This window comes from Malurus melanocephalus, unplaced genomic scaffold, assembly GCF_030028575.1.
Source record: "Malurus melanocephalus ecotype Western Australia unplaced genomic scaffold, MMel_1.1 scaffold_296, whole genome shotgun sequence".
Taxonomy (NCBI): Eukaryota; Metazoa; Chordata; class Aves; order Passeriformes; family Maluridae; genus Malurus; species Malurus melanocephalus.
Window position 1 is genome coordinate 161,657 of NW_026623528.1, and position 27,893 is coordinate 189,549.

Here is a 27,893-nt window from a genome sequence, read left to right on the forward strand (position 1 = left end):
CGGTGCCGGCGGCGGCGGCGGCGCGGGGCTGGCGGGAGCGGCTGCCCGGCGCGGTGGGTGCCCCGGCGCGGGGTGAGCATGGTGCCCTAGCGCTGGGGCTATGTCGGAGGCGGCCCGCAGCCTCCTGCAGCGCTGGGGCGCCAGCTTCAGGAAGGGCACCGACTTCGACGCCTGGGGGCAGCTGGTGGAGGCGATCGACGAGTACCAGATGTGAGTGYGGGTCCGGCGCKGCACCGGRGTCCCGGGAGAGGCGCCGGGATGAGGGAGCGGCCCCGGGGTGGGGCGGGGCAGGGCAGGGAGCCCCACCGGGCCCAGGCCGCGACCCCCTCACCCTTGGGGCCCCCTCACCCCTGGGGCCCTGCCGGCGGGTCCGRCTCTTCCCCAAGGCGCGGGGCCAGGGACTGGGGCGGGTGCCCGGCCGGGGAGCGAGGCGGGAGCCGGCCCTCCTGCCCTCCTGGGAGAGCGGCAGCGGCCGGCGTGGAGCTTGGAGCAACCTGGTCTGGCCCATGGCAGTGGATGGAACGAGGKGATCTTTAAGGTCCCTTCCAACCCAAACCAGGTTGGGATTTTGTGAGCGTGGGCTGCCGGGCTGGTTGGTTGGTGGAGGCCCCCCCACAGGCGCCGCTGGATCAGGATATCCCCATCCCAACGCCCTGTTGCCCTGGCACCACACTCTTGGGAAAGGGGGACCTGGCAAAGTGGCTGCCTAAGCGTCAGTCTTAGCCAGAAAAAAAAAAACAAAAACCAGCCAACCCATCAGAATGAAAAAGGGTCCATCCCACGCTCGTGTGTTTCATCTCTGGTGGTACCAGCGTGGGAGAGTGGGGAGCCTGGCAGCCCCAGTCAGGTTGGCTGGCACAGGGTGGGACTGCACCATCCATGMATCCTTTGGCAGCAGAGGGATATCGGCTATAGGGCACTGTTGATGGACTCCTTAGAAACACACCTGGTACCTTTTGTCAGATATTCTCCCCTATTACTCTATTTGCTATGACAATGAAAGTTATTTCCCTGTGATCTGAGTATTCTAGGCCTTGCTTCTCATGGTGAATTTTCTGGAAGTCGTCAAGAGGGTTTSCATTTGTTCCCCAAGTCAGCTGAAGAGATGCTCCCTGAGGGATCTTGTAGCACTGCTCAGGACTGGTCAAGCTGGGCTGTAAYCACACTGGCTGCCAGTTCAGTTGTCATTCAGAGTAACTGGTCTGCTGGCYACGTACAGCGTGGTCAGGAGAGGCTGTAATCTCATCATTTCATTCACTCACCAGGCAGGATGATGCAAGTTCAGTGATTTGCAGTTTGCTGATGGCCTYTAGAGTAGGGCAAGCTGTTACTCTACAATCCTTGGCACAGAGATGAAACRAAGTTCTCTTCCAGATCTGTATCTCGGCAGAAAAAAAAGAATCATCAAAAAGTAAAAGAAGATATTTTTACTAACTGCCGTTATGTGGATGTCTGCAAGGAGTCTAGTAGAATCCTAATGCTTTAAACCATCTTAGTCTCAGCAGTGATTTTCGTATAACAATGTTTCATTGGAATGAAAAATCTTTGGGCTCTGCATCTGAGCTCTCTTCATTGAGAAGTGAGGTCACTAAACATTTGCAGACAGTCCAGTTTGAGAGCTGAAGTGCAACTTCTGTTGCTTTCCTCACTCTGTTGCTTCTGTCAGACAAGAGCTGAGGTGATCTCCACACCCTGGCTCTGTTCTGACTTGGGAGCAGTGTGATATCTTAGTAAGGAAGCTTCTCTTGGGTAGAAGCAGCATTCTAAGCTGCTCTTGGTGAGTTTCTGCTGAAAAGTTGTCAGTARATGAACTCTGTGGTCTGAGGAGAGTAGAAAGGAGAGATCAAAGGATTACAGGGAGATATTTCCTAGGGAGGGGCAAAACCCTTTCTGTGTATATCTTGTCGTGTATCTTTAGCAGGTAAATAAATAATGCTATCAAGCTGTAGGGTAAAAGTTGCAAACAAGCAGCACAGAAAAAGATACCAAACTGTAGTTCTGGAGAGACAGTGCAGGGTGGGTTTRTGCTGCTGCCTTCTCAAGGGCACCCTGAGATGGGATGAACGAGTGTGGTGCTGCTGTTGTCCAGGTGCTGTGAACACCAGCACAGTCTGTGCTACTCCACACAAGCATCTKGGAGAGAAGCTGCTTACAGTGAGCTTGCTGATGCTGAGAAAGCTTGGATTTGGGAAAAATCTAAGTCCTGATGGCTGCTGATGTAAAACACAGTTATGTACTCCCTGTGTCCATTTGCTCAGGTCTTCATGGTACTCCTGGAAGTACATGAAGCTTGGTGCAAACATTAGCCCTCGATCATTCCGGTGCTTATTCATACAGGAACCCTTYGAGCTGTGAGGAGTGCCTTACCTGCTAAAGGTCCCCATCTGTGGACCAACAAAATTGGTCTCATCCAACTTTGAATGAGCTTCAAGTGGAATGCCAGATGCATTTTTTTGGATTAGGGTGGATTTTTTTGTATTAGGTACAAATGGAAAGAGGGTTGTGTTAGTGATGCTTGCAGAAATGTTGATGCTGTGATGCTGCCTGTTGTGGGTGGCATATTGCTGCTATGATTATATGAGGTTTTTTTTAATCATTACTTTTAAATGCCCTTTCTCTTTGTCCTTTGTATCATAGGGCAGGACAGCAGGCAAGGATTTTACTTTTGAGTTCAAGCATGTTTGTGCTTTTAGTCTTTTCTCAGCCCTAGAGTTTCTCCATTTTTGAAGGGGGGCAATGCCACAGAATTGTGCTGTTACCTCATCCTGTTTGGTTGTGTTTTCCCTGGTCAGAGCTAAAAGCTACAGTGGCCCCAATCCATATGGACTTGTTTTCAATAGTGCTTATTTTGAGGAAAAGCAAAGAAATTGAGTTCTGATTTTTGTTTCTGCCACAGGCTTTGACTACAATCTGTTCTGCTGTATGTATCATGGTGTATATATTTTAAACCTCTCCTAAAGCCAGGCTAATGCCCACTGCAGTGGTGGAGAGAAGCAGAGTCCTGTTCACAGTGCAAACTTGCGAGGTTCCAGGAGGAAGTGTATTGTGATGTCCCTGGGTTTACCCTCAACCTCTGTCCTCCCTCTCCCTCTGCTTGTAAAAAAAGTTATTTACAGGGAATGGCAACAATTGCCCAGAGGTTTTGCTTGTTTAATGTTCTRCTTCCTCCCGGGACGGAAACTGTAACTCTTCCCATAGCTTCCCTCCAGCTTCCTTTCGCTTTCTCGAGCTGTTTGCTTACTGTTACTTTCCAAACCTCTCAGTACTCCTGCCTTGGTGATGACAAGGGGTGGGGTTTGTGCTCCGCCTGTGATGCTGACAGGCACAAATGTGAGCGGATCCACCCGACAGCCTGGGCCAAGCCGCCCTGTGCCTGGCTCCCAGTGCTGGGAGAGTGTGTGCCATGGCTTAAGGTGCCCTCAGCCGAGCCCCTCAGCCTCTCCCTGGAGATGCCTGTGGGATTGCACCACAGCGGGTCCTCACAGGAGTATGGTTTGTTCTTTATAAGAGAAGGGGATTGTGAGAGGGAAAACGTCAGTGCTTGTAAAAGGGACTGTTGGCTATAAGGACCCTCTGACCTGTTCTCCCTTCATGATGCATCAGTCTTTCCTGCCTGGTGTAGTTGCATACTTTGTCCACMTTCTGGGGTTTTTTTCTTAAGTATGAGCTACCACAGCTATAGAAAACTTGGTTTCAAAAGAAAAAAARRAAAAAACAAACCAAAAACACAACAGCAAAACCAACCCAAACCTCTTTGGAGYGGCAGTCTGTGAATCTTTTGGCTGACATATTTTCTGGAGCCAGGGTGTGTGTGTGTTTGTGTGGTGTTCCTACTCTACAGTTTTCTTTTCCTCCATCCAGATTAGCAAGGCACCTACAAAAAGAGGCGCAGTCTCAGCACAACAACTCGGAATTCACAGAAGATCAAAAGGTGAGTACCGCTGTTTGCTCAGGCAAGGAGCTTGACTCATAGATGTTGATGTGTGTTATGTTTTTTTTATCTCGCAGGCCAGAGCCTTGAGACCTTTTTTCCTCCCTCAATATACGCAAACAGAAACAGAGCCCAGAGTAGCTGAAACATTTTGCTGTCACTAGATGTGAGGGATGCTCTGCTGTGCAATATTGAATATCAGGCATGCTGGCCAGAGTTCTTCAGAACCGGAGTGATTTTGTGTTGGGTTTGTTTTTTTTTTTGAGTAATGCTTGATAACTTGCTTATTCAACTTTAGCACAATTTATGTCGTGAGATCTGAATACAAAACATCTTGAACTTCAGATATTGAGGGGGATGAAAGCTTAACATGTAACACCGGACAGGGAAGGCTCCTGGCARAATACTCCCTAGCAGCCTCTTAGAATGTTTTTTGTTTATAATMTTTCAAAATATTGAAATTACTTTACTCCTCCCTCTTTCCCCTCAGTTGAAAAGGCTGTTTCTTGTCTCAGCAACGTACTACTGCACTTCTGTGATGGGATTTGAGTGGACACATGCACTCAAGCATTTACTGCAAAATAAAATCTTTTGAGATATGAGGCTCTACTAAATTTCCTTGTCTTCTATAAAGGCATGTTTGTCTTAGGAATAACAAACTAGAGACTTGTATTTCTAGATACCCATGTCATAAGATCACTTGATTGAGCAATGCTGTTACCTGAAAATTGACATTTGCTAGCTCAGAATCTCACCAATGGTAATAGGATGCAAGAGTAATGGGATCTGTGCTTGGGAATGTTAGTCCTGAAAACAGGTCCTAGCTACAGAAATTTGAGATGAACTTGATGTGTGTAAAGAAACTCACACAAAGAAATGCACCTTTACCTAGACTCTGAGAGAGATTTGTTAGCTGTTTCCTTGATGTGTACCAATAAGAAAAGCAAACACCTGMTCTTCCATGTTTTGCTTACCTGCTGCAAGATGACAGAGCTCATGATTGCCTTAAACAGAGCCATAATTTTGGGGAAGGATTTGGTCCACTCCTCCTGCACTGTAAGCCTTGAGAGTCTTGTTAATGTTGGACAGCTGTTATTCCTTGAATGCTTCTGCTCCCCCTCCCTTGCTGGTAGCTTTCTCCATCATTCTCAGCTAGAGTCATCTTTACTGTGTGTTTCCCCTCTGCGGAGACTTTGAAAATGTAGTTACTTCATGAAGGCGAAGCTGTTAATCTCGCTTCTGGAGACATCATCTCCTGTGAGTATGGGAACCAGAACCACACAGGGCTTTGCCTCCAGATGTTCTCTGAGTCTTATGAAAAGGACCTTGGACCAGATTGTGGAAGTGAATGAGGTCAGCCATGAGGGAAGGCCTGGGGGGCTCAGGAAATGGAGATAACTGCCCTCAGATGTTTGATGCACAAGTGCTGTCATGTCTTAAGGCAACAATCTTCTGAAAGGAAGAAAAGTAAGGAGTGGTGGTTTTACATCCTAGCAGAGTGGTACCCATTTCAAAAGTTGATAATTTATAAAAGAGGATGGCATTTTTATAAATTTTTGCTTGYTGGTTTTTGCAGGTCAGTGAGTGGCTGATGCACTGAATCTTTGAGTCTGGCTATCAAATAGCAGTGCCTGTTTCATTAGCCACATGCACAGCCTAGTTCCCCAATATTTTGTTGAAAGAACACTCTTTATCTCCTCTACCATGAGGAATGTTAGTCACAAAAAAATTGACTAGAGTCTTGCTATTGCTTAGAAAAAAGCACTTGAAACTCTGTACAGCAAAATCCCTGATGTAATGCTGTTCTGATCTTCCCTGTTTCTGCAGGAACTCAGCCAGTATATCATCTCATATAGTGATTGTGACTAATTACTATCATCACTAATATCATTCACATGTCATGTGGCTGTAGGGCTTAGTGTATGCTGGGTTTGCAAGCAGTTTGACTAAATGGAAGTGTATCTTCTTTGCTGCTGCCCTTCCAAAAATCAGCTACAAATCAGTAACTTTTGCTCAGCTCTTCTGCCAGTGCATCCATCTTTTGCAGAAAAGTAGCCCCACAAGTCCTGAATCTGAAACTCAGCCAATTATTGTGTATGACTGAGTCGTGAGAAAAGAAAGGGAGTGTTAACAGCCTGCATGGAAGAAGAATACCACAACCTTTGCTACTTTTGAGAAAAGGAGATTAGAATGTAGAATTGATAACGCAGGTGGCTGGTAATTATAAACATTACTAATACTGTAGCTTTTGCAAACTTAGCAATCATATACTGATTATTAATAAAACAGCTGTCTCTTAACCAATCTGTTTGACACAAATGTATACACTAGTTGCTAAAGTGGATAAAAGAAACTTGTCCCACAATAAAGTACTCTTTCTCTCTCTTTTTCACCCTCTTTTTCTGTGTGTCTTTGTGTCTGTTATTTTGTGTTGCTGTTTAGCCAATAGCGACATCCACCAGCATGCTCTTTCCTCCTGGTTCCAAAATTTTTTTCCCTAATTCTAAGACTTTCCTAATCCCTAAGACTTTCTGAGACTCTGTGTGTTACATAAGAGCCACCTTTTTTAAATTGTAGAAGAGTCTGTAACATTCAGGATTTGCTTCTCTGATGTCACTGGTCAAGGCACCATGCAGAATTGCATAGATTGAAAAGCTGTGCAGCTAATTAYGATTTCCAGTTGCTTCATCTACCCTCATTCCAGTTCCAGTTTTACAACTGCAGGGAAAGGAGAAGACTAGGTTCAGATCCTCATYACTATCTGTCTGTATGAACTTCTRTCACATCTGGGTTTATTTCATGCATCACAGGTGGAGTTACAGTGCAGCTATGGCCACACCAAAATTGATGGTGTGCTACTTGCTAATGTAATCATACAACCTATTAATCTAAGAACACTTGACRAACAACACCAGTTTCTTTCCTTGTCATACTGTGAGCCAGTTATCATTTATCATATAATACATATATTATTTATGGTAAGAATTCAGGCTTTTAAATGTTCATATCTCCCCTTTTTACCCCTAAAGAATCAGTTTTGAAACACTGTATGCTACTTGCTTTGATAGAGAAGACTCAAGATTTTGCCTTTTATTCCTGTATTTTCAAATTCTGATGAGTTGCACTATTGCTGGAATAGATTATTATAGAAAAGATTATGGAATAGATTATTATTGTTATTATTATAGACTATTGCTAATTCTGGAGTTTTAGTCCTTGCAGAAGGCTCTGTCTTGACTTGGGTAATGGTTAGTGCTATAATCTTCATTAGTGATTGTGAATTTTACTGAAGAGTTTCTCTGCAGATCCTGTAAACARCAAATCATTGTGTTTAGCCTCTATTCAACAGCTGTAAAGAGGCTGTGCAACAGTTTCATCCGCTATAAGCAGCATGTGTGGAACACTAACACATAGAGCTCTTGGTGAATTTACTTAGTCTTAACATTTTGGGTACTGCTGTTCACTGTTTTACCTCCATTCTCTAAAAATGCCATCTTCATTCATGATCAGCCACTGTGTTTTGCGATAGGAAYGGTTCCAGTTAGGTTTGGCTGTGGCTGTCAGCCTGCCTCTGGCTACAGTTACTCTCACCCAGTTCTCTGTGCAATAAATGTGACCTTTAAAGCCCTCTTCCAACCACAGTTGTTGCTTCTCATGTAACTGTTTTTGTGCTCGGCTGAGTTCTCCTCAGTGTTAGAAAATCCTGCTATTGAAGCAATGATAGCTTGCTGAAATACGAGCACTGTTGAACAGTCTTAGCATGATTCATTAAACTACTGGTCTTCTAACAGCCTAATCTCTGCTTAAAGCCAAGCTCTGCTCTGGCGCTGTGTTTGTGCAAACATCTTTGCCTGCATTACAGTTAGCACAGTCATTACTCACACAACTGCTCTGAAGAAACCTTAGCTACGAGATCAACTGACTTTTCCCCATTCTAATCACGAGTTTACATAAAACTGAATCTTAACTATTTTAAACTAGCAAAGTTAATTATGGCTTCAGCCTTTCTAATGAGATGCAGAATGTTTTCACTGCTGCAACAAGGAGCCTTTGCATGGGATAGTTGCAGCTGAAAATGATAGCAGTGTTTAGCTGCATTTTTAACTTTTGGGTTGGGTGTGGTCCCTTAAAAAATAGTTATGAATAATGCCTGCTGGGAGCTTGCCATATTTCAATAGATTCCATATAAAACCTATTCTTTACTATTTTAAGACTCCCAAACTCTCTTCAATTAATCTGTTTCTAGAGCCATTATTGCCCTTCAGCCCCCAGGAGCCRGAGGACACATACTTTGTATTGCTCTTTGTTCTGTTAGGGGGTTCCTAGTTCGGGCAGTTTTCCGAACATATGGTTACAAATCTGCAGGATAGGGAATAGTGGAGTTGTTGAACTTACCGGTGAATTGACAAAGGAGATGGGGGTTGAGCAGTGCTTCTGAGGCCTCATTTATAGTGTGACCAGGATGGGTAGAGCCTGGTAAAAATCTGTTTACATGTTCTGGTTCTGTGGTGAGGCATGGAGGCTGTGTGCTGGTACCCTGCAAACTCATAGCCCTCCTTCTGTTGTGCAATTGAAGGAGTTTTGATCTCACACAGAATGGGCATGCTCTTTGCTCAGCAGTCAACACCCAAACCATTGGAACAGCTGGGYTTTTGCAAATGTTGGAGCTCTAGTCAAACCTCAGAGATTCCCCTCCCTTCCCTAGGGAGCCTCTGGATTCCTTTCTTTTACCCGTTATTTCACACCTTCCTCTTTAGGAGTCTACCTTTGCAAATATATTTTTCCAGATGTTCTCAAATACAATAAGGAATTCCTTTTGTTAYATTGCAGCTGATTAGATGGATGTAGTGTGTTCTCATTCTAGGGACTGAGACTGCTTCTGCAGTACTACTTGGTGTCCTCCCACCCAGCCTGGCAGTACATGTAAATAAATCCATAACACCTACATGTGCAGTGTGGCTCTGAAAGTCTCAAAATGAACCCAGGACTCTCTGTGCTTTTTTCTGTTTCAAAATACCTGTGTTTTTTCAAGCTATGCTGGAGATCCAGTCATGGGTCTCTGTTGTTAGCAGAATATATTTTGGGGAGGAGGGAATTTGTTGACTGAACAATGTGTYCTGTGTTAATATGGCATCACTCGCTGCTTTCTGGGAAGATGCTCAGAACTAAAGTTATTGAAAGGCCTCCATACAGTGGACAGTAATAAAAAWGATGAGGATACATGGCATAGTGCCRTGTAGTAACAATGTTAGGGGGAAAAGAGATGCCAGCTGGAGAGAAATGGCTTAAAAAGCTTTGATGAGCCTGKGGTGGCAACATGAAAATCTGAGATTTTTGCTGTTGGCTCTGCCCTTGAGGTATTCATGTGTGATCTACTTATGATTCAGATCCTGAACTCTTTCAACTTTCAGAGTGGACTAARGTGAACTGAAACTGGACTCACTAAGCTTTTAGCCCAGCCTTTTGAAACTGGTAGTGGCCTAGGAGCTGACTGAGAAAGMTTTGACACCTCTTTGCAGGAGAGCCAGGGCAGATGATGGGGGAGGTACCTGTGAAAGCATGCCTAGTTTTTATCTGCTGTTACCAACCTCTTGGAGTCCAAAACATACAACCCTCCTTTTGGATTTTACTGATACTGCACAGCTTGCCAGGTGCCCATACTCTCAAAGTTCTTTGATGCTAGAGTTGTGCTCYAGGAAATCTTTTCCTCCCCTTGCATCCAGCTTGTGGAGGAGCTGTTTTTATACTGCCTGATTTAAAAGGAGAGAATGAGTTACAGGTGTGTATTTCAACTTTAATCTTCCTTCTGGGGGGAAACTTACTTTGAAAATAAACTGCTCTTTTTTGTAGCTTCATTGTTGCTGGTTTTCTTGCCCTRTAAATGTTCCACAGAATATTTTGAGTTTATTCCTCACTTATTCCTCAGATCATCTGAGTTTTTCTTCACAAAAAGGTTTTAGTCAATGAACAAACTTGTGTTGGTCAGGCAAAATACACTGGGCAGTTGTGTCCTCCTCAGGTCAGTTGTGGAAGTCTTAACTCCCCCTTTCAGCTGGTAGTAACAGAAACAAATGTGACTGTCGCTGGAGCATCTTATTTTGTGAGGCATAAAAGCTTAAAACTGTCTTCAAAGCAAGACTGCTTCCAATGGGCTGTTCTGAAGCCCTGCCCTCTCTTCTACCTTTCTAAATAAAAATGAGAAATTACTTCACAGTTCTYTTCATGGATATTTTAGATTGCTGACAAGTTTGAATTCGGGAACATATTCCATGATTCACTCGGAGTTAAAATCTCTTAAAATCACAAAAATAGAAAGTTAGAAAAATAATCCACCTTTAGACTTCCTCTCCCACCAAAACCCACAGAAGTGGGCTGTGTTTATTCAGTGCTGAGATACTGGGCTGCTGTAGTGTCTGATGTGGGTGGACTTGGTCTGCTAAGGTTGGGATCTTGGTAGAGGAGCTGTAGGCTTGGCTCCTAAAAGGGCAGTCCAGAACAAACCACTCAGATTCTCAGAAGGTAATACACTGCTTGGCTTGGATTTATTTTTTTGCAGTTCCCTATTACCCTAAAGCTGTTGAGTTTATAAACAGTTTATGATGTGATAGGCATTATTACAGTTTCTGCTGAGTGAATGACCCCATCTGTGTTGTTGGGCTGTGGGAAGCGAGTTAAGTGGCACATGTCTTTATTCTGTTGTGCTTTCAGCAAATCCTGCTTGTGTRTAAGAAAAGCTTCTGATGCTGAATGCTCTGGTACTGAACAATAGACCTGAAATCTTAGCAAGAGAAAGCAACTGTTTGCATTTACATTCTCTAAAAATATCAATCTGGACAAATACGGTTTCAGTATTAATTTTTTTTTCCTTTCAGAAAACCATAGCTAAAATTGCAACATGCTTGGAACTGAGGAGTGCAGCTTTACAGGTATAGCTTTTTTTCCTATCTGACTTCATACTTTAGCAGCAGGTAACTGTAGAGCTTTTGCAAACTCATTTACTGTCTTCAGAAATATCCAAATTCTAAAACAGAGTGAACAAACCCATGAACACTTGGAATTTCCATGTTGTCGTCATCATGATGTTCCAGGTGGCTGCCTTAAAAAAGATTGTAAGTGCTTATATGAGCATCTGTAAGGGTTTGTACAGGAATTTAACTGCACATTTTGTGTCTTTGGTTCTTTGCCTCATTTTCATCCTTCGGAACTGTTTAGTTTCTYTTCCTAACTTGTGTGTAAGGGTAAAAAGTTCCCCAGAATGCCCCTTGCACTTATTCAGCTGCTTCACAAATCATAATAGAATACGAAGAAGAATGTGCGTGTAGAATAAAAATGACTTTTAGCAGTCATAAAAACTGGCAGTGCTCTAGGAAAGTGTGGGAAAACAATAATTTGTAAACTACTCTTCGGGCTTTTTTTATGAAGCGAAAGTGGATGTCATGGGAGTGAGTATCTTTTTTTCTCAGCAGAAGCTTGTTTCCAAAACAAAAAGCAAGTGAGAGCAGCTTGCAAAAGACCATGGATGAGGAAGGGATGAATTAAAGCTTGGGTTACTGGATTACCTCTTTGCCAAGAAAGAGAGATGATAGGCAAATTTTGCATCAAGTTACTCACAGCAACACTCYAAGTACTTCATGTTTCTGGACAAGGTGCAGCAGCTCCACTGTGCCCAAGAGGCTGTGATACAGCATGCAGGAGGGATGAGGTGGGGGCTGGCCAGTCTCTAGGCTGTGTAGAATTTGAAGAATTATTTGGTTTTCTTTACCTGTCATTCTATTCTGATCTAACCTGGGGTATTTGAAGAGTGTTGCACTAGCTCTGAGTCACTGTGATTCTGATGAAGGCCCACAYGTTCCATTGTGGAATAGCTTTGTGGTTCAGGTCACATCTCAGAGCAGCAGCAGAAAGGTGCAACCATATCATAACCTGCCAAGTGGAGAGATGGTGTTATGCAAGAACAGCCTTTCTTGCTTTTGATTCCCCAGGAGTAACTTAAAGATTTTATAACCTTTTGAGAGGATATGAGAACTTCTCATCCACTTTGCTTTGAGGAGGGGTTTACTTGCTGCAGTTTGTTTATGATTTCTTAGCAGAAGTTAAACAKTTGGTGAGTGTGCTCATCTTCTCCYRCTCTCCTAACAKGAAGGGTATAGCTGCTTYACTATCCTTACATAGTCTTGCAGAAGGTCCCTSGTCACTCTTGCACAAAAGGAAAAAATCTCATGGGACCTTCAATGTAGAAAAAAATGGGCAGTCCTATGAGATGCCAAGGGTGCAATGACATAATAGGTAAAACCTGATCATCCACCTAGAAGAGGATGCCCAGTCAATCCTCTTATTTGCAATGCTTCTTTTTATGCCAGCTTTGCCACTTTTCTGAGAATAAAGTAATCTTAGCAAACTGCTGGTGAGCTCCTCAGAATAAAAAATGAAGAACTTCTCTGTTGAATTAGTAARTCAGATGGGCCTGCTGAGAACTGTACATGTATGTGCTATAGGTAAGAGGAGGAAACTATCATCAGTGCTAGAGAGAAGAAAGATGGGAATTCCTCCTCTATTTTTAATGAGTTYTTGGCTGAGTTTTGTCAAGCTCATCCTCTGTACTGTAATTTTTGCCWGTGTCACAATGCTGGACATGTATCTTGAAATGTGAATGTTCCTGTGTGAAGTAAAAATTTACAACTATTTGTTGCAATTTAGTTTAAAAACATTTATCTTGCCTTAGAGCTTGGAATATGGGATAAGTTTGTTTTCAATAAATGAGAAGTAACATACTTTCTACCTCACCTATGAACCTGCATTTTGTTCGGGAGATTTTGTTTGGGGGTGTAACTTTGAAGTAACTTGGTGTGCTTGAACAAAGGAAGCACTTTGCATGCTTATTCTCAGATAGGGTAGCTMTGTCTCAGAGGAAGGTGCATCCTAACATCTAACTCTTTCTTTGTACTGCCCTAGTCCACCCAGTCACAGGATGAGTTTAAGCTTGAGGATCTGAAGAAGTTGGAACCAAGTAAGTGGTATCTTTRTATTTGAAGTGCCATTTATCATGACAGTGGAAAAAATGACAACAGCAGGAATACTGACTGACCACAGTGTCTTTCAACAGTGATGCTGGGTTTACRTGCTTCTTCCAAATGTCTGTTACCACACAGACAAAACCTGGTGTGTATTAAGGAATGTAATGTGAGTAACTTAAAAGTACAGTAATCCAAATGTTTCAGATAATATATTCATYTTCATTTTCAAATAAGCAATTTGGGTACTGGTAATTTTTGCACAAAATAGTATTTTTAGCTATCAGTAGAACATTATATAATTTACCTGCACATTTCTTTTTTGCATTGTGTTTCAGCACTTCAGGTGTTCCTTCTTGCAACATGAAATTTATTTTTTCTTCTGAAAATATTTAACTTGTGCTCATGGTAGCCAATCAGTTGTCACCTCCCACTGTAAAGCTACCAGACTGATGAAGTTGAGAGTCAAAGTGAGGATGTGAGTCAGTCTTTGAAGGGTTTTGTGTGATGTTTTTCCCAGCTGATCCTGGGTCAGTCTTGGTGTGTCAATCCAGAAATAACTTTTTCATGTAGGAAGTATCTATTTATCTGCTTCATTTTCCTTCCTGTAACACTGGCTGCTTTGTTCTCAAAGCATCCTTATGATTAGAGCTTCCACATCTAAGCAATATTATCCTGAATGTTAATGTCCGTGCAGTTCTCAGGGAACAGGAGATGTGGAAGAGCTTCTTTCATGCTGACAAGAAATTGGTTTTATTTTACTTACGACAGAATTGTAACATTAAGGGGCATGTTGGGAATAAATACGATGGGCAGGCAAGTGTTTCCCCTTCATGAGTAGGCTGAGCTTCTCTGCACAGCCTACAGGGATCCTATAGGATCCTACAGGGAATCTTGTTAAGAAGTGGAGCATTGAACTGAGCTTCCTAATATCTCTACCAAAACATAGAGTCCAAATGCTTTCAAAATGTTGCCTGAAAGTGCAAAGTGAAGACATGTTAGAGAACTGCTAGGTCTGTGAAGATCATACCTCAGGGCAGGGTTTAACTGTATGTTGGAATATTGGGGCTTCCTCACTCTCCATGTTGCATGTCTGGTCTCTTAACCTTCTGACTTGGGATTGTTCTGTACAGATACTGCTGCTCTCTGTTTACAAAGTATTTTAAATGTTGGAATCATTGAATTACTGTGGATTTTAGACTCCATTGTGCAAATATGAATGACTGAATGAGGGAAGAGGGAYGGGAATCCTGTCCAAAATTTCAATTATGGTGCAACAGCCCTGTTGCTTATCTTGCCCTCCATCAGAGAATTGATTTTTAGCTATCAAAAAACTGTTCAGCACTGTGAAGTGCATTCAGCCCACACCTCATACAAGCAACTATATTCAAACTGAGGAAGAGTGTGTGGCCATCAGTTTTCAGATACACTGAGTTATTTTCCTTGGAGGAGAACGGGTACTTCTACAACAACAATTGAACATTGATGTTCCTAATGCTGCTGTCTTACTTGGATGGTTCTGGCCTCTTTCTCTCTGAATTGTGCCTTTGTTTTGTGGTTTTTAAGTGTATCTTGAATAGAGTAAATCTTAATCACACCAATACCAGCCATTTCATAAAATGCACCATGAAGTGTTTTAATTTGTGTGTTGTCAATTTTCTTTTGCATCCCACCAGAAAAAGCTAAAAAWATATGGGCTGGCAATGCAAATAAGTGATTCTTTTGTTAGGTCAAGCCATTCCATTWGGGTGGAACAAAAACAGCTATTCACACAAAACAGCTATTCACACAATTTGGCTTGTTTTAATTACTTTTGTGCCTGAAGCTGTCAGAATGGTTTTGGTGTTGTTATAACAACCAGGGCCCTTAGATTTACTTTTTTTTCGCCCCTTAATCTTGTGTTRTCCAGTTCTAACTTTTCCTACTTAAGCTTGCATTTCATGCAGCTTGGAAAGTGAAGCATTGGCTACTTCTGTTTGTTTATAGGATTTGTCACTGAATAGTTTGTGCTGGAATAATGCTACAGGAGGTTCCATACATACAAATAGTTCTTTTGAGGCTGCGCTGTGTGAAGTCATTGTTAACACACTGGATCCCAGAAATCCATTTCTTTGTGGAAGCTTATACCAGTGTTAGAATTCACAGTACAAATGGATGGGCTGGGGCATCCCTTGTGCCTGGGTGATAATTATGAGACAAGTGGATACTGGGTTGTACTGGAGAGCCTCATGTCTGATTTATTTTATGTTGTCTATTAAAAAAAATCAATACAGGTATCAAAAAAACATTGACACAGAAAATCTAAATGAACAGTGATCTTTACCAAGTGAATGTGTCCTGGTCTTAGGGCTCCTGTTGATAATTTCTTTTCAAATCTTTCAAGCAAGAGCCAACTGCTGATAAAATCAGGCTGTGAGGATGTGAAGGGCCTTGAGGGGAAGGGTATGAGGAGTGGCTGAGGTCACTTGTTCAGCCTGGAGGGGACTGAGGAGASACCTCAGTGCAGTTACAACTTCCTTGTGACGGGAAGAGGAGGGGCAGCACTGATCTCATCTCTCTGGTGACTAGGGACAGGACCCCAGAGAATGGGTGGGAGCTCAGTCAGGGGAGGTTTAGGTTTGATATCAGGAAACCATTTGTCACCCAGAGGGTGGCTGGGCACTGGAACAGGCTCCYCAGGGCAGTGGTCACAGCACCAGCCTGACAGAGTTCAATAAGTGTTAGGAGAATGTTCTCAAGGACATGGTGTGACTCTTGGGAGTGTCCTGGGCAGGGCCAGGAGTTGGACTTGATGGTTCTTGTGGGTCCCTTCCAACTCGGGAGTTTCTGTGATTCTATGAAAATCGAAATTACATTGTCCAATGTCACAAAAGAAAAGGCAGCTCTGCACAAGAACCTGCAGAATGGTATTTTAAAATGATTTCTGTTGGAAATGCAACATAGATGGAGGCCATGATGCTGGAATCCACCAGTTACACATGTGGAGAACGTTCTGTGAATCATGTTCTCAAGCAGCAACATTATGGAGGGGAAGRGCTCTTTCTCCTAGAGGTGATTTGTGTTTTTGAAAATGAAAGAGAGATTCAAAAAAGCCCCAAACCATGTTTTTAAAGCTTGGATGTCTTGCACACCATTGCAAGAGCAATTCCTGATCATATTAACCTAATTTATTTTTCTGTGAACTGGTTGTCTTTATTTGAATCAACTAAAATTCACACTWGGGGTAGATGCAAAGAGGATTTTCCTTTTCCTCAGTTTTATTGCTTAGCTTTTTCATCGTGGCTTTGAGTAAGTATTCCACCAGGCTGAGTGTGGTGGACCTGCTGCTTATCCTGTTGATCTTTAAAGAGCACTTAAATTACTGTGTTAAAACTTTGCAAAATTATTTGCCATTGGTGATGAGACCAGAACTGAAAGCTTTTTAAAATCTTGAGCCACAGCTTGTGCAGCAAAAGGCAAGAGGTTCTGCTTCTGAGCTGAACATTCAGCACCACATTTGTTCCTGGCAGGATAGGGGTGTTCAGCCTGTGGCAGCAGCAGAATTTTAGGTGATGTAGAATTGTTTACCTCTTGCCTGTGCTCATGTCAGTGGAGCACTTTGGGCCCTCTAGTGATGCTTGAAATGAATTACCAGGAGAGTTTTTTTCAAGGGCTGCTTGATGTGATAGGTGCTGGTTACTAGGAAGAGAGGAATCTATCACTCACCAACCTTTGGAAGATGGGAGGAGAGCTRCTGTGACTGTCTCTTCTGTACAATGTGCCTGTGATCCGTAGTTCTCACTTCAATGAGGTTTTTCTGCCTGGGCGAGTTTCACTTTCTGTTTCTGATGCAATGTAGCTCTTTGAGAGCTGGGGAATTCTAAGAGTGATGAAAATCCCCTTCTTTTCCTGAACCTCAGCAGCACTGGAGGGTGACTATCTGCTGTTGATCAGCTGCTTTTCTGGAAGTGGCTGTGATTCTTAAGATTCATTATGAGATCTGCATTATTGGTCCTCAGAGCAAAAGTTTTTGGAGAGAGAGACATGGCATCAGTTTTGTCTCTYATCACAGCTCTGACTGAAGGCACTTTAAACCCTTCTGTGTATTTATGTAATGTGTCTGGCTGGAATCAGGCACTGCTTAACCTCTCATGTTGTAGCACAAAAATCAGAAAAAAAAATCAGTGTGAGTAAAGGCTGGAAAGATTTCTTGGTTTCTTTATAGTTTCCCAGAGGGATACTTCATTCTTAGAGCATTTAGATGGTGTCTGGTAAGCTAATGCAGGAATATGAAGGCAGGCAGGGAAGCTCTCCTGCACTGGCTGAGTTGTAGTGTGCTGAGGCAGAGGGGCCTGGCAATGGCTCCTTAAGCATAACTGGTATTTAAGTACCTCTTGGTATTTGTGTAATCTGAATGTTGTTGGAGTAGAGTTTTGTTCTCATTCAGTAGTCCTAAGGGGAGAATTCCTGTGCTCTGAGAGGGCTTATTGCAAGGTGAAGCTCTGTGAGGGGACTTAGGGTYTTTTTCTCTCTGCTTCCCCTACCAGTCTGGGATAGTCATTGTCTGGTAGGAGAGCGCCTCTCCTTGCAGATGTTCTCTTGTAAACTTTTAGGCCCTTTAGCTATCAAGAAATGCTTATTTCTYTCACATGTTTTTGGAAGTTTCTCTTGCACTGGTAGATGTATTTGGAAACGGCAGCTGAATTTGGAATAACTAATATGTGATTAAGTTTCCAATACAAATGGCACAGCCATTCCCCATGGAATGCTGAATGTATAGTTGGGGTCTCTGGGGCTTGGTGCCCAGAYATTGCACTTTATCTCTCCTGAATTTCACCAATCTGCCCAGACATCCRAGGGCAGATGAAAAAACAAAGCCACCACCACCACCAAACAAAACCCCCAAAACACATAGATGAAGAAGTAGGAAGTCTCACCAAAGCTTTATGTTACCATTTGGTCTCCCATGGTGGCTGCCTAATGTGCTCCCATGTGTGCTGAAGTGTCTCTGCACTGGAGACTTCAGTCTGTTTTGAACTGATGCCAATAACATCACCACCCTACTCACAATAGCCACCAAAGATTGCTASCATCACCCTGGGGCTTGTAGCTTTTTCTCATGAAGATTTTGGTTATTGCCACATTTATCTTCATGTTGGTGTGAGTGTGGTGGTGATYTTGTATTGCAGTTGCAGTTCACCTCTCTGAATGTTATACTGATATATATAGCTTTGATCACAACTGTGCTGTTGTTTGAAWTATGAGAGAAGATGGATGTATTTTGTATGATCTCATTATTTTAAAAAAGGAATTATTATGATTTCTGTGGGAAGATGCTATGAGAATGGACATAACTGTGCAAAGTAGTAGAATTAATGCTGGTTTATGAGTATGGATTCTTACTTTTTCCCTTTTCTGCAGTCTTAAAGAATATCCTCACTTACAATAAAGAGTTCCCCTTTGATGTTCAGCCTGTCCCACTCAGGTAAGAGAGAACTGGGTCACTTCATGTACAGATATGTACCTGAAAGGGAGCATGGCCTGCACYTGGTGTGCACCTGAAACACATTTCTAGAGCCATATCCTTGCCAGACTGCCTTGTGTAGACTGGTTTATAAAAGAACTTTTGAATTCTAGGTACCACTAAAAATCAAGACCATGCTTTTAGTAAAATCARTACTTGGTATAACCCTGCATCTCTCTGAAATTGCCAGTATTGTCTCTTKTTTTTAGACTCTTGCTTTCTATTGGTCTGAGCTCCTGCAATCTCTGTCAAAATCTGCAGGTAGAGGTAGAAATTAAGAAGTATGAAATGATATTAGAGTGTTGTCCCTGCACTATACACAGATTCTGGCTTGTGAATTGACAGCCAGATGATGAGTAAGTGTTGGTCTCATTCTTCTTTCTTGTATTTTACAGGAAGATTTTAGCACCTGGAGAAGAGGAACACTTGGAGTTTGAGGAGGATGATGAGGAAGGAGGAGCTGGAGCAGGGTCTCCAGACTCTTTTCCTGCTAGAGTTCCAGGTAGGGGCACTAGCCTTGCCATGCCACTGTATGTAGCACCTCAGAGTTCTGTCTCTGAGAAGCCCCTTTTCCCACCTGTGATTTCAAAAGTTTGGGTGGGGAGCTACAGGCTAATGTAAACAAACCCTAATGCTGTGTTGGAGAACCACAATGGTGGCCAGTGAATTTTTTTCTCAGCAAACAGCATCTTATTGTTAATGAGTTGTATGGAGAACCTGTGAGGGTGGTACCATCTACCTCAAATAATTACCCTTTATTCCTGACACAAACTCATTATTTTCACCTCATGCACTTGCTTAACTACATGAAGTGTTTCAAATGTGTTCAAATGTAAATTGTGGCAATGTTTGTCCCGCAAGGAGCAGCACATCCTCCTAGAGATGTGATAAATTGTTGCTGGTTATTTTTGTGTGGCGTTTTTTGGTGAGACAGTGGTTTGGAGTGAAGCCAAGCTCTGAGAGGAAAAAGAGGGGGTTTGATTTTAATAGATAGCTTAAGTCCCTGTCCATGTGAAAACACTTGTAGAACCTACAGATTCTAGAGAAGGTCTTCCTGCAGCTTCAGGTTTTGACAATTTAGATGTTCCAATGGAGGTTCTTTAGGTTCCTGGTGTAATTTCTTTGCAGAAGAAACAAGTWTATGGTTCCAGAGCTGGCTGGCAAACTTTGTATTTCAGGAATGAGATAACAAGTAAGGAAACTAGTACTGGAATTATAGGCAAGAGAGGTGGGGTGTTGCATTACTTATGCCTGGAGAAAACCCATCTGTGTGCTCAGATGTGAGCCCAAGCACAGTGCTGAATGTGGTCCCTGCAGGCTGTGCTGATGTGAGMATGCAGTCTGCACCTCTTTATGCCAAGCTCCCAAACAGGCTTTTAATATATTGTGTAATATATTGTGATGTTCAATYGCTGACATTTGCTGTCTCAATCCTTGTTATTCACCTTATAAATCCATTTATGGAGATGCTTTCTGTCTGTCCCAAGTGCAGCAGAGAGACCTTGGGTAGCTCTTGGTGTAGTGGTGAATCAATAAAGCTGTGACCATTGCCACAGTGCCAGCAGTTACCCCTGCAACCCATCAGAGCTGTGTACATGTAGTGGATATAGAAGCTGTGCATGGGCTTAAGAAAGAGTATAAGTAGGTGATAAACAGGCTGAGTTTAYAGTTAAAGCATTTTCAAAGGAGAGTGGTCAAGTTGGAAAGAGGAAAGGCTTGGGGCCTTATAGAATTRTTCCTCAGTAAGATCATGCTTTTAAGAGGAGGTCAGAGCAAGTCCTGACTGCTGTTTTACATTGCCATCTGTGTATGTGACTTTTCTAAACTGCTTTTTTCACATTAAGTTAAATGGCCCCATAGCTACAATAATCTAAACCCCTAAGGTGGTTTTGTCTACTTGTTTCCCCACTGAAGGCAAATATTGTGGTGTTTCTTACCTGTCTGGAGGTTGGTCTGTTGCTCTTCCCCTGGGTGTTGAGGCTTAAACAAAAGCAGTTTGCAGTTTTCTGAGTTGAGCCTTATGAGTCCAGTGAACTTTGCCTGTTGAATTGACAGTGTTGCACTCCTTGCTTTGATGTGCCTTTAGTCCATAGTGTGTCACTGTACTGTCTTACTGACCATGGTCTTGTCTTCCCCATGCACGGCTTCATCGTTATCACATTGCCCCATTCATCTAACCCAGGAGCCAACAAAGGTATGAGAACCTTTCAGTATGTACAGTAATTTCTGTGCTCATGTTCATGCAGCTGTTGTCCTCATCGTTTAGCTCTTAGTGCCAATCCTCACAACACAATTTTTAGTAACAATCACAGTACTGGGCATCTATRTGTAGGTCTTCATTTGCCTTCAGTATGAGGAAAAGGGAAGGTCATGTTTGTTGACTCACACAGCTCTCTGCAAGTCCTGCTGTWCTAATGAAGAGCTTCTGGGTTGCAGTGTAGCCAAGGGTAGGTGTAGCTAGATTTTATTTACTGGAATACACATTTTATGGGAAATCTTACACAGAGAGTATTTGTGTAGTTAGACTTCTGTGCTGTGTGGAGCTGGACTGACCAATGGCTTGCTGCCTCTAACAGCAAAGGTTTCCTGCCTTTCTCCTGGTTATATATGACTTTATTCCAGTGCTGTGCTCTTCTGTGAGCCATTTCACTTTGTGAGATCAGCAGGAGACTTGTCACTTTTTTCCCCTTTCTCTGAATTGGGATTTGGGAAGGGGGAGCCTGAATGCCTGTGTCTTGGTGGCAGTGAGCTCTGGGCTGGCTTGCTGTCTGTCTCTGAAACACTCTTGGAGGAGGATACTTCTTTTATTTGTAGGTGCTGCTGTTACCCTCTGGCAGAGATGCCCTGTGGTTGTGCCTGGCATGGCTCCGTTTTCTCCTGAAAGGCCTCAGTGTGAGCCTGCTCAGGGGCCCGGCTGTGGTGGCAGACAGGGCTGTGATGCCCAGCCCAGGAAGGCTGTACCACAAAGAGGSCACTGTCAGCTACTGTGGCTCCTGTGTCAAGTGGCTGCAGAGGCTCCAGGACAGGCCTGCCCAGGGCTGTGGCTCAGGTGAGACAGGTTACAGGCAGCTGCTCTACTCCACTGCTGSCTTGGCTGTTGTGCCTTGGGGCAGCAAGGAAGCAGCGTTCCTTGGTTACTATCTGTCTTACTGTTCTCTTGTCTCCTTGACTCTTCTGTCCATTGCAACTCTGCAATTTCACACATTCTGGAAAGCATTCTTCAAGAACAGAATCATTTCTCTTAAGCCACTMTTTTTATAATAAACATCAGGCTGAGGCATCTTTCAGGTGATTTTTTAATCAAGCATCATGTCACTTAGTGCCTTTGAGTGATGGACAGGAAAACTGAAGGGTACAGTTATTCCTGGCTCTCAGGGGCCATACTGCTTTCAGGAGACAACTGAGAGATAGCAAGAAAAGGCATAGCAAAGTTTTGTGCCAAAGAGAAGGCAGGCTTGCTTCTACCTTCATTTAGATTGAAATAAGATCTGTCTTTGAACATGTCTTCAGGAAAGACACCAAGATTAACTAGAACATGTGTTGCTTTGAAAAAATGAGGGCTCTCTACTATGTTTGCTTTTTGAACAGTTTCTCCCATGGTAGTCAGAAGCCTGTCTCATTGCTCAGAATACTGGGTTAAGTCTGCTGTGCTGTGTTGGACTGTGTCTGCAGACACACTGCTTTGGAGGCCATGAGTCTCCTCGAGACAGCATCAGAGACAGGAATTCAAATTTTGCACATGATCCTGAGAGGGAGATTGGATGTGGGAATACTCCTGAAGTGTTGCCGAAGCTGTGGCTTTAGTTCTCAGAGCAGAATGCAGGGTCCCCTCTTGCAAAGCCAGTCTCTCATAGGACAAAAACTCTATGATTCTCCAGCTCATCAGGCAGATAAAGAGGAAAAAAAATAGTGTCAAGAAAAAACTTGTGTTGGACCTGTCAAAGGAAATTATTATTTTGTTTAGATCTCAGGTCTTGGGATAACTTCTTCTTTTCATTAGAAAATGAAAATTTTAAATCAAACTTGCTCACAAGCCTGAGCATTTTCTCTCCTGGTGCTTGTTCATCTAATAGGYGAGAGGCACTTGTAGTGTGCCAGTTTTTGCTAAATTTAGCATGAAGTAACCTACTCCATTTGTGATGACAGAATATCGTGGTTTTTAGTGAGTTTGAACAGTCTGGATTTCTTGCCAGCTGCGCTGTCTTCCTCAGCCCTGTGAGGATTCATTTATAATGACCACCAAGTTTTGATGCTAAGTGTTTTTGATGCAGAGCTGGGAACTCCTTAGGGCAGAAGGGAACTTGGGGCATGCAAACACTTTACTTCCCCCCCCCCCCCCCTTTGAGTAGAGGCCTGCAGAGCTCAGTTAAGAATCAATATTCTGGTTCTCTTATGTGCTGTGGGATTTGCAACAATGCCATTATCCTCCTTAATCTCCCAGTCTAAATGTTCAACATGAAGCCAAGTCATGATCACTGGGGTGGGACTCCTGATCAAGTGTCTGAACCTCCTGCAACTGCAGATTGAATCCAGCCTCCCAAATTTAATCCTTAAAAATAGTATCAAGTGCATTCCATGAATGGGTTATTCTGCATGACACATGACAGCGAGAAGTAAGCCCTTTATTCTTACAGTATTAGCTTTTTATCAATTGATTTGACTTGAGGCAGTCCTGGTTTTTTTTTTTGTGGGGGTCTTTGAAATCTGCCAGATGATGTTGTGTGTCTGTGCACATGGACATTCCTATAATGCTGTGTACTATTGGGATATGAATCTTTGGACTTTGAACCCCCTAAGAACAGCATCTTCCATGAGAGAAGATGGCCCAAGAAGGCCTCTGCTGTGAGATGACACCAAGGGTTAATAATATGCTTTACTCTTTCCAGGTACTTTATTGCCCAGACTGCCATCTGAACCCGGGATGACGTTACTCACAATCAACATAGAGAAAATTGGTCTGAAAGATGCTGGGCAGTGCATTGATCCTTACATCACAGTCAGTGTAAAGGGTAATGATTTCTGCTCTGCCTCCTCAGTGCTGCTTTGGATAGAGTGCATTTTCTGAAAGGTCTATTGATTTTTCAGTCTGCTGGGAAAAATGTTTGTTGGTACTTCTATTGTGGATTTAGGGCTTCTGCTTTAATCAAGAGTGGAAAAWTTCTGTGTTTGAGAGCTACTGGGAGGTGAATCTGGCAGGATACCCTCCTCTGTGTGCACTCAGGGGTACCCTGTCCATGCTGGGAGCTGAGTGACTTAGCCCTGCTTCTGCACCATGGCTTCTGCAGCTAAGTACAGATCTGCTTGGACTGGGTGCCCTCCCCACAGATACTGGTCTCTGGTCTTTCTGGAGGTGGGGAACCATGACCACTGACTCCATTCTTACCTACTACTAATTTTGTAGTAATCCAAATATAATCTTACCTGGSCTTGAGGCTTAGAGGAATGGCTATGTAGCTGGGAAGCAAAGCTTGTAAGTGAAATAAAATAAAAGATATGTATTAGCCTGGGCAGGGAAATATTTCAGCCAAAGCCTGGTGGGCTGAGAAGCCTCCATWAATCTGGAAGAGCCTCTCTCTCTGTCAGTCCAGGACAGGCATTAGGACTTCTGTTTCAGATGGTAACATAGYTGGTGTCTTTCAAGGCTGAGAGTCTTGGTATTCACACTCTTTCTAGTGGGAGTATCTGTCCCCCATTTTGCATTTCTTAGCAGGRAGCCCCTGTAGTCAAAGTTTCTTACCCTTATCTTGTCGTGCTTTACTTTTGTTTTTCTTTACAAGCTTTGTAGGCAGATGATTTTTTTTTTTTGTTTATCATGTCAAAATTTGTAGCTGAGCCAGTATCCTCTCATTCTTATAATTTGTGATAATGACCTTATGTGTCCTCTTTAGATGTGCTATTGGATACCAAATGTAGGGATGAAACACTTGTGAGATGTGTGATCAGTGCTTCCTCCACCAGACGTTCTCTGGCAGCAGTAGGAAGGATCACAGTATCAAATGTCCCTTGAATACTTATCAGGGCTTGGAAAGCAAACATCCCTTGTTCCTTGCCACTGAAGTGTTTGTCTCATTGCACATTGTTAGAACTGCTGCTTGCCTTTGGAGGTAGCTCTCATTTTCCTTCTGAAGCTAAGGGAGACTCTGTGTTGCTGGGCTTGCTTTCCCAAGTCTTTCTGTGAACATGTGGCACCCTATTTCCAAATTAATTTACCTATAAATGGTGGCTGCCAAGTAATGATGTAGAAAATAGGATCGAAAAGTGAGTGTGTGGGCAGGGTAAGGCTGAGTCTGCTAATGGTGTTTTTCGATACCTTTATTTCTCAAGATTTTTGGTCAGGRAAAGTAACTCTGAAGACTCATTTGTCACTGTTAGGAGTCTGAATACACTTAGTAGCTCATTTCCTTGGTTCTAAAGCAAGCTRCTCTTCTGCAGGTTTGGAGAGAGCTTAGTCCCAGATGCAGCACTGGCAATCCCAGCCCATGCCCTGGATGAAGGGAATCACTAGTGTTCCAGGGCCTACCTGTGCTCCAAGCATGTGTGCACTCCATACTCTGTCATATTGGCCACAGAAGACATTTGCAGCTTCCTCTGTCAGAGGGAAAGGGATCAGGAATGACTGGAGACAGTAACAGGACAAATGTACCCCTGGAAACAACAGAGGCTTAGTGAGAAACAATACTGGCTGTGCCAGAGCAGCACAACCTGTGGCCCCAAATGCTTCTGTCTGTAGAAAGCCCAAGAGGAATAATGCACAAAGCAGGGCATACACAGGAGGTGTGAGCTGTGCCAGCTGTGCCCTGTGTGCAGGGCAGCCTTTGGTGTACACCCCACTTGGGCTGGAGCCCTGCTGGAGTCCTGTGTGCACAGGGAATTGAATCTTTTGCTGACAGCAGAAATGYACTCTTAAAAATAAAGAGGGATAATTAAATTTTTTTAATCTGAAATACTGCCAGAACTTTAGCTGCTTTCATTTTGCAATCAGAAAGAAAATTACCTGACCCTGAAATAGGTGTGATTGCTCCTTTTTCAGGTTTAGTGGAAATATCCAGGTGTGCATTAACTTTTTGTGGCAGGATTAGGACTCATAAATCTCTTAAAGCTGGACCTTAAAGACAGAAGCTTCTGCCATTCTCATGCTGTTTCTTTCCTGCAGATTTGAATGGGATTGATCTGACTCCTGTACAAGATACTCCTGTGGCTTTGAGAAAGGAGGACACATATGTCCATTTTAAYGTGGACATTGAGATTCAGAAACACATTGAAAGACTAACAAAAGGTACGTGGTACCAGAGACACGAAACAGGGCCCAGGAGCTTTGGGAGCACAGACACTGGGCTGCTCCTGAGCTGGTGCTTYGGGGCTCAAGATCCAGACTTGGATCCAGACAAGGATAAAAATAGACCTTTGCATCCTGTCCCTTTCAAATTGGTTGTTGGGATGGCTGGCAGGCAAGGGAGAAATGAAAAGTGATAAAAACAGAGCAGTCTGCTCTGCTATACAGGTATTGAGCTGCTTTATCACCTGCTTAGTCATTGTTACCTGAGTGTGAGCARTGGAGTGAAAAGTTTAAGCTGTTGAGAGTGTGATGAGAATCGTAAGAACACGATGTAGCTTTTGAGTAAACAACAGAAGTGTTGGGAGATAATTCCCTTCAATTTAAGTAGAGCAACTTAATGGCAGATTAAGTTTTCAGCTAACTCTTGGTCATAATTGCTAACTTTCCTATTCAACCTTTTTTCCCTCTAGGTGCAGCTATTTTCTTTGAATTCAAACACTACAAGCCTAAGAAAAGGTTTACAAGCACCAAGTGCTTTGCTTTCATGGAGATGGATGAAATTAAACCTGGGGCAATTGTTATAGAACTGTAAGTGACTCACAATTATGGATGACAATGACAGAGGAAATGAATCAGCCTTCAATTACAATGTGTGCCTTGCTGCTATAAGGARGGTTTCTTGGACTCATTAGATTGCCTTCCATAAGGAATATTTATTTTTAATAACAAAGTGAAGATAAAATGCTTTTAGGCAAATAAGAAGGTTAGAGACCCTTCTCAGAAACTAGACAGTTTCCAAATAAAAAGCTGCTGTTTGTAACTTAATTTTGTATGAATTTAACAAAGTCTGTAGGGGAGATTTGAATTTGGAGCTTAGCTTGAGTGTCAGATCTGCTATATTTTTAAAAAATAATCAACTCACAATTTTTTGGTACAGAACTTCTGTAGAGGAAATTTGATTTGCAATTAACTTTACATTTCAAAGCAGTATTGGTTGTGGTATGCATCCTCCTCTTGCTGAGTGGCTGAAGGTCTGAGGGAGGAGTTTGAGGGTTGAGATTTGGAGTTTGTTTTTAAGAAGAGGGTCAACCATGCAATTCTGGGCACCTCTTGGAAGACTGCTTAGTCTGTGGTAGCTGGAGTACTTCTGAAGTACTCAGTAACTGATACTGTGTCTCCTAATCCAGGGTATTATGCTGGGGATCTTCTTAAAAAAAATTGCATTTATTTACATATTGATTTTTTTTTTCTGTGAAAATAATCATCCAGGGTAAACACCGTTTCTTCCTGTAAATATACTCATTATTGTTGCTTCCAGAAAGCCGTGTGAGATGTATTTAAAAGATAAGGCTAATAAGATCTGTACAGGACAAGCTTTCTAGGTTGCTTTCATCTTCCTGTACAGCCATTAGCACTTGGATTGATGCACTTTTTTGTGGTTACAGGTACAAAAAACCCACTGACTTTAAAAGGAAGAAATTGCAACTGTTGACCAAGAAACCACTTTACCTTCACCTCCATCAAACATTGCACAAGGAATGACCCCAGTTTGGAGATCTCTGTGAACTGAACCACAAGTCCTGGTAGCTGTGTAGTAGCCTTAGGCTCTGAGGGGCAGGAAGACGACTCTGTTTATGCCAGTAGGTCACAYGGGACCATCACCCACTGCACAGCACTACTTCAGGGGCACGGACAAGCCCACCATGCAAGTGCAAGGTTTTTTTCAGTAACTTCCAGCTACAGATTTTTCCAAGAGCCCTGAAATAGGTTGACTGCTTTTCCTAAGTTTGCTGTTCATCACTTTTTATGTTTAACTGTTATTCTCCTTTTGCCTCAAGCTCCCCCCAAGGATGGAGAGTGCCCCTTTGCCAAACCTGCAGCAATAAAGATGTGGCAGGCCTACTACCTGTTTACATTGCTGTGCTATTGTAGTTCCTCTCATCTGCATTTCTGAGTCCTCTGGAGTGGGCAGGGTGACAGAAGACTGGGAGAAGGATGAGGTGGGCTGGGAAGGAGCTTGAGGTTCTGCAAGTGCTTTGAAGTGAGGGAGAGGAGGATGCGGGTCAGGTGGGTGGCCACGAATCTGTGTGGTCAGGTCAGGAGGAGGACAACTGCAGATGAGAACAGTGAACTATGATGTAACAGCYTTTCCTGAGTTTTGGATCCATGTTG

At 43.0% G+C, this 27,893-nt stretch overlaps 1 protein-coding gene across 2 annotated transcripts; it reads left to right on the plus strand.

The window, feature by feature from the left end:
- Window positions 1-27,645, plus strand: AIDA (axin interactor, dorsalization associated). Of its 2 annotated transcripts, XM_057376941.1 has the most exons (11): window positions 1-210; window positions 3,862-3,931; window positions 10,804-10,857; window positions 12,884-12,938; window positions 18,343-18,406; window positions 18,841-18,947; window positions 20,628-20,639; window positions 23,332-23,454; window positions 25,599-25,721; window positions 26,192-26,309; window positions 27,167-27,645. In XM_057376941.1, exons 1-11 carry the CDS (start codon window positions 101-103, stop codon window positions 27,261-27,263), a joined length of 933 nt encoding a protein of 310 aa, XP_057232924.1. In that variant the 5' UTR covers window positions 1-100; the 3' UTR covers window positions 27,264-27,645. The 2 variants fall into 2 exon arrangements, with proteins under 2 accessions (XP_057232924.1, XP_057232925.1); XM_057376942.1 differs by lacking the exon at window positions 20,628-20,639.
- Window positions 27,646-27,893: the final 248 nt, after the last annotated feature.